This window comes from Salminus brasiliensis, chromosome 10, assembly GCF_030463535.1.
Source record: "Salminus brasiliensis chromosome 10, fSalBra1.hap2, whole genome shotgun sequence".
Taxonomy (NCBI): domain Eukaryota; kingdom Metazoa; phylum Chordata; class Actinopteri; order Characiformes; family Bryconidae; genus Salminus; species Salminus brasiliensis.
The window spans coordinates 12,314,151-12,321,467 of NC_132887.1; the positions used below are offsets into that span (position 1 = coordinate 12,314,151).

The 7,317-nt window shown below is 39.7% G+C and overlaps 1 protein-coding gene across 1 annotated transcript in view; it reads right to left on the reverse strand.

Annotated features, from left to right (window-relative positions):
• Positions 1-4,590: 4,590 nt before the first annotated feature.
• The window catches only part of LOC140564117 (akirin-2-like), a 6,395-nt gene continuing 3,668 nt past the window's right edge, over positions 4,591-7,317 (reverse strand). Inside the window, exons 2-5 of the mRNA XM_072689244.1 lie at position 7,317; positions 6,280-6,429; positions 5,614-5,685; positions 4,591-5,527 (exon numbers count right to left, since the gene is read on the reverse strand). The exon at position 7,317 is cut by the window's right edge and continues 143 nt beyond it. Coding sequence (XP_072545345.1) covers positions 5,517-5,527; positions 5,614-5,685; positions 6,280-6,429; position 7,317 — 234 coding nt within the window. The 3' untranslated portion in view covers positions 4,591-5,516. The remainder of the gene's footprint in view (positions 5,528-5,613; positions 5,686-6,279; positions 6,430-7,316) is intronic.

The window sequence follows — 7,317 nt, forward strand, 5'->3', positions numbered from 1 at the left end:
GTTTTTGTGGTGTTTGATTTTTGCGGTCCTGTTGTGGACACTACTGCATCATGTCATACCTATTTCCTTAATGATGTACTTAATGAGTTAAAGCAACATTTATGTGGAAATGTTACTGTAAAATACAGCTTTAAACTCATTTTAATGCTCGACTGTCTGTAAAGGGGAGGACTGCGTCCCTGTCTCTCTCCGAACCGCTGCTACTGCACTGTGTAACTTTGGAGGAGTGCTCAGGAGACCTCTCACAAAAAGCTAGGTTCAAACTTGATGCATTGCAACTGCTGCAAGGGTGCGTGGACCAAAAAAAAAGGTGCATGCTCGTGCTCCTTGGAATTCTGTCATTTTGTTCAAAATGGACAATTTACATACTTCTATGTGGTAATTCTGTCGTTTCGAGAATACTGTCAGGTGTAAGTGCCTATAGTGTTGACGGTGAGCCATGTGGAGTCTTGACCGTAACCCTAGTCATATTTCTTTTGTTTTCAAATTGTTTATTGGATTTTCAGAATAAAAAGTAAACATGAGATATGCAGACATATGGAACAACTGAAGAGCACAGAGTAAACATGCCCCTCATAGAATCATAACCCAAAAAGCCACCCGTCCCCCCACAATATTTATCCCTAGAGCCCCGGAGTGAAGACAAAGAAAGAAGGAAAATAAGAAAAGTAATGGGGGAGGGGAAAAAAGGGGGGGGGGGGTAGTTAATACAGAGGTTAGTGAGTAAATATGGACAAGCTATTTGGTATATAGTTTAAGTATTACAGTCGCTTTCAGTCACTGTGACATTGTCATGTGTATGATCTAACAGAGGAGACCATGTCTTATGAAAACGAATAGAGGTTCCTTTTAAGGGAGTATCGTAGTTTATTATAAGTTGGAGGAGAAGTACACTTCCATTTGAGCAAGATAATGCTTCTTGCCAGTAGAGTGGTGATTGCAATTACATGCTGTATTCTTTTGGGCCATATTTGTGTAGAAATCCTGTAATTTAACTTGGCCGGGTCAGTCCACATAGTTCCTTCCCTTCAGATATGCACATTTCTAGTTGAGCTCCATGATGGGGAGCTCATAGTGTGATTTGTGTTTCACTTTCACACTTCTTATGTCTGTGTGGTTTTGGTAGAGGAGCCTGGTTTATGGGGAGCCTGACCACTTCCTATTTCTCCCGTTATATGAAGAAAATTACCGCAAAACGCCCGAGGGTGACTATTCACTCAACAGCCACAAGGTTAAAAGTGTCTAACCAGTTGTACAGTTCCTTTCATTTCATTTTGGGAAGTAGAATAAGATGTACTTAAGTAAAAAAAAAAAGCAAAACAGGCCTGTATATTCCACTTTTCTGCAGCAAATTTTGGTCAGTAGAGACACTAGCATTACTGCTACTGATTGCTGGCTGGTTGTCGAGCTGACGCTGGAGTTGTAACATTTGATGCTGTTCTGTGTTGAAGTAATGAGGGCGATCTTCAGTATGAAAATGATCACATTTATAAACTGATTTTGCTCAAGTGCTCCATATTAACCCATTCATTTTGGACTCGCTCGCTCGTTTGTGCTTCATTTAAAAAGCACTGTAACTCTCCTGAGAACTGCTGTACTATTGGGTGGAGCTAATCTGCAGTAGACTGAATAGGTTGGGAAGTGTAAATAAGTTGTTTTTTGTTACATCAGAGAAAGTAAAGAAATCAGAGCATTTTTGTATGTATGCACTGGGCATGTGTGATATGCTAAGAAACCTGAGAGAAACTTGAGCTTATTTATTTGTTAAATACTTCTTTAAAATATTTCCCCCCATAACAGAGGCCATTTATTATTAAACTTCTCACACATTTATTATATACTTGGTTTAAGCTTTTTGGAGGGCATTCATAAGAATAACTGAATAACTGCTCTGTCCTGAAATTGTAATGCTACTCTTGGCATCCCTACTTAATGTAATATCTAGCTGCATTGGTTTATCACTGTCTAAATAAATGGTTTAGTAAGTCGAGGTTACAACCGTTTCCGTGTTGAACAGTACACTTCGGTACTGTTCTGCTGTTAATTCTACCTGGCTGTGAGACTGTCCTGTCTTGCCAGTTTTGAATTCACCCTGTTGGAAGTGAGTGATTTTGGTGTATATCGTACACCCTGCGGAAATACGTATTACTATCTTACACCCCGTCAACAGTCTATTTCCCACCTTCCGTCTGCATTGTTTAAATAGCAGTGGTGCTTGTAAATATATCTACACCGAAGTGCTATCTTGGCAACGGAAAACACAAGGGAGCCACTGACTGGCAACCCAGGCAGATGTCAGAAGTCAGACGTTGGCAGTGAATTGTCAACGCAGGCGTGTGCCCAATGCGTGTACACCCCCAGCTTTAAGCCATTGAAATAGCAATCCTCCAAAATCGAACCGCACCTGGCTTTTTGAGGGAATGGCAAGGGACACACTGATTGGTTTATTGCCCAAAAACACACCTATGATTAATTAAGAGACCTAGTACATGCCTCTTGCGTGTTGCAAATTGCGCAAGGTGTATCGCTACAATACTTTCCCCATCGTTACAATAGAAAAGACACACTGACACATCCTAAATCAAGCTGTGTGATGCACGGTTGACAGCTCGCCATCAGATCACTAAAATAGGTTCCTTTATCTTTTAGTAGTTAAAGTGATTCAGTGGTAATTATGTAGAATATAAATAATTCTACATTATTTATATAATTTTAAAAATAAATACATGGTTATAAAACTACCCTTTCTGGAGGTTATATCTGTTTTATTTAATGTGGCTCTTTCTTGCCCATTTTAAAAACAAAGCCACCATGTTGGACTGTTTGGTTTTGTCACTGTGTCCAAAATATTCTTAATCTCTAGTGCACCCAGAGTGTTGTTCGTGCTGGAAATGCGTACCTATGGCATTTTCAGCTTTTTCTTTGTCCAATTATTCCAGAGAAGGATATTGTCATCAGTAGTAAATAGGTCACATGACTAGTATCTGGATTGTACTGTGATGAGACTTTAGCCTGTATGTATTTACTATGAGTAGTCAAATGGGTTAGTCAGACTAAAATTGAGTGCTATGGAAGAAAATTAGCTTGTTGGTCAGCCATTATTACTGGTGTTTCGGGTGTACTGGGAAGGATTGTGGTTGTCAGCCCTCCTCCTGAAGTGGTTTGAGTGATGGGGTTTGTATCTGGTTTAAATAAGCCATGGCATTTTTATGTGGCTTGGCCTTATCTGGATATAATCCAGATTACATTTTACAGATTACATTACAATTACATTCATACAGAGCTGCATCAACTCCAAATAACCAGGGCTCTCTTTGGAACGAAATATGCAGTTGGTCCATCTTCTTTAATTTACTGGTAATTCTGGGCAATATGTTCACAGAAGCACACTGTAACACAATTCATCACAGTTGCACACATGCAGCTTGTGTAACCTCTGAGGAAAAAAACCCATTGCCAGTAGAACGGGACACTCTAGAGCAGCTGCATGAGCTCAAGGTCACTGTAAAGCCCCTTCAGCACAAGGCTGTGAAGCAGTGGAACTGTGTCCTCTGCAGCGATGCTGCTACATCCACTACTATTGGAGTGCCAGACCTCAAAAATGCTCTTAAAGTTAAATGCAATCAACTTCTCACAGCAATGTTCCAACATTTATCTAGTGTAAAGCCTTCCCAGACAAAGGAGAACAAACTCCCTATTAACACCCTTGATTTCAGAAGTCACGTTGGATACCCAGATGTCTACAAATCCTCAACAAGCAGGTTAATGTTTATCTGAATCATCTCAAATTAAAGGTAAAAAAACTGCTCAGATGTACAGATGACATTCACTGCTGTGAAGCAGCTTTTCTGGGTGCTCAAAGGGATTGATCCTTTTTTTTTAGGTTTAGAACAACAGAAATGAGTTCATATCCTAGCAAGAAAACATATTTTACTAGTGCACTGAGAGGTGAGGCATGACAACACGATCAGCAGATTTAAACATCATTGAGAACCTGTGGGACTGCAGTGGAAAACAGCCATTAAAAGGTGCAGTTTGCTCATGGTTTGCTAGCTCTCCGGTCTGTTTGTGTGTTGGAAAGAAGTCTCCTACTTGGCTCTGGCTCAGTTAATGGGAAACACAGACAGGGAGGGACATGGGAACGGTTTATGTAGCGCTTGCTATATCAACAATCATTCCCAAGAATAGTGTAAACCACCTTTAAAAAAGGTCTGTGGGCAGAACTGAAGAACGTCCATTGATCCATCCATCTTCTTATCTGCTTTTTCCTGGTCAGGGTCACGGTGGGTCCAGAGCCTACCCAAAATCATTAGGTGCAACGCAGGAATACCTGCTGGACAGGGTGCCAGTCAATCACAGGGACTCACAAAGGCAATTTAGCATAGCCATTCACCATGTGCATTTTTGGAAGATGGGAGGAAACCTGAGAACCCAGTAGACACAGAGACAACACCCCAAACTCCTCACAGACAGACAATGACTGGAGTAAGGACTAATCCCACAACCCCAGGCCCCTGAAGCTGTGCGACACCATGGCGCCAGTGAAGAATATGTAGGAGGCAATTAATACAAAATAATTTGAAGAGACAGTTTAAAATAAATAAAATTCTTTTAATTCAACATCTGCAGAACTTCATCTGGTCTGGTCAGTGTCTATTAAGAACAAACATCCTCGTGAAGTATATTGCCAATCAAAGTTTATCCTTTATAAGTATCGTTATCTTGCCCAGCTCTAAAATTTAATTCATACATTTAAAAAAAACAAACAAAAAAAAGCATACACATTTTTATTAATAAAATGCCTTTAATGCTTGGGTTTGTCTATATCAATACAGAGCAAAGCAAAATAAAACAATAAGAGTGATCTCATTTTATACATAGCACAGAGCAGTGTTTCTTAATCCCAATACTGGAGAACCGCAGCAACTCGAAGTTGTCCTCTCTCTGCTACAAACCATCGGATTTGGCTTACCTAAAGTACTGTGTATCAAGTGTGTTAGAAAAAGGGGGAAAAAAACAAAAACTAAACTATGTAGCTTATGGTTCTTAAGGACTAGGACGGGAAATATTGGCAAAGAGGTTTACAGCTTTCTTCTTTTTCATAATAGTAGTAGTAGTAGTAATAGTAGTAGTAGTAATAATAATAATAATAATAATATGCACATGTGAAATGACTTCAGAAAATAATGCACAGTAATCTGCATTGATAACGTGTGTACTAGTAACAAACACTATTCTGGAATGCGAGCAAAATGTGAGAGAAGGCTCATGGTATAGATTATAAGTAGGCCACTGGTAGAATAACAGACATAAAAGGTCCGTATACATTTACAAGAGGAAGCACCCAGGTTCACAAGGAACAATAATATTTACTGACAAATTCTAAAGGCAGCCTCTGTCAGCGTGTCGCTGTAGCAGTTTTGTTTCAAACCAGGTCTGTGGTGTAATCAATAGACATTCATCTTAAACCGCAGCAATCTGAAGTCGGACAGCATCTTGGCGAAGAGTCGTTGTTCTCAAGAAACATCTTCGACAAAGAACAAAGAGAACGCACATCAGCCACGAGTAAGATCATCATAACTGAAGTACGTGTGTGCCTGTTCCAGTACTTACAACTAGCAGGCTGTTCCTCAAACCGCCGCATTAACTGATCATGTGTGAACTTCACGAAGGTATCATATTGTTCTGGAAGACAAATCAATCCAGAATTTAAACAAACACATAAAACAAATGTAGAGAATAACATTCACTTAACTAACATTCATACTTTATTGTTGTTGAAGGTTCAATAAATAAGCACAAGTCATTTCAGACAGTGGATAATCATTGTTCATTGCAGTTACTTGCACTTTCACTTAGTCACTTCCCATTCTCAGGGGTATTTCACAAAGCAAGATTTCTCAGTTCAGCCCAATGACTGTAAAAAGCATGGATGTCATGTCAGATTTGCAACCAGAGTCCGCAGAGTGGACTACAGTGTAGCAGGAAGAAATGCTATACTTCACTTTAATGCCTTGTGTTTTCACAAAGCAGCAGCCAGATCCTACAGGCTCTATATATTCCTTATAGGACAATCAGCAAAAAAAGTAACATGTGTAAACATTTACAACCGTCTCTCTCCTCAAGTATAGCCTCTTTAGTAGAAGTACCACCTTCATTTTACTTTACTTTTTTATTTCAGTTCTAACCCTTTCTGTTGTTCATTGCTATGGTTTAAATAAGAAAACATCAGATGTTAAAATATGGACTCTTGGACTGTAAATGCAATTTAATACCAACCTGCCAACTTTGTAGTCATGATCTCCTCGTACTCCTCTCTGACTTTTTCTTCACGTTCTTTCAAGAGACGTTCACAGATCATCCCTACTTGCCTTAAAGTGAAGAGCGGCTGCTCTCTCCTTGTTGGGGACACAGCTCCAGAGGACGCATCTTTAACGCAAGAGGTTTGGTGTTTAAAAACCACCGATAATGTAATGTTATTATCTGTATTCATCAAGCTGCAACACACAAGCGTGGACAACGACCCATAAATACAAAATACAAACAGCCTGAATCAAACTAACAGAGTTCAGTTGTAGTCTGAACTTGAATCTTAGGGAGTTTTCACATCTAAAATTGTGGACCAAGGTCAGAACCAAGATTTGTCTTTGTTACACTGTATACATTTGGTCCGGTTTTGGTTTCACACTGCAGTTTTGTGAGGGCATTGAAGAACTTTGCATGATGCACCTATGTCCTGGAGTCATCACCTATGTGGGCTGAACCTTCCTACATGTCCAAAAAAAAAAAAAAAAAAAAACCAACCAACTCTTTTCGTCTGACCAAATTTGTGTCCTTTGGTTCAGAACAGGGTTCGCTCCACCGCTCACACTTACTATTTTGGTTCTGACCGAACTGTAAAGACAAGACAAGCATCCAGGCTTTTTTTCTGTCCTGGCACCAAAGCGGTGGAGCGAACTTCCCCTGGCTATCTGAACAGCAGAGTCGCTCGCTGTCTTCAAACCCAGACTGAAGACCCACCTCTTCCAAGAGTGTAGAGCCGATTATTATGGTCTCCATACTGACTTCTGTATTTAGTAGTATCTAAGTTTAGAGGTATTCTTTGGATCCTAGTCTATACAAACTAGCTACGGGTATTGGAGTAAATTTTTGTAAATTGTTCTGGATAAGAGCATCTGCTACAACTGCATTAAATATAAATGAAAAGTAAGTGCTCTTACAGTACAGATTCAGAAATAGATTCATACATATGCTCACATTCAAAAATTGTGTGAAGCTGGCTTAATGACCACAATAGCAGATCATATACAGCTCACC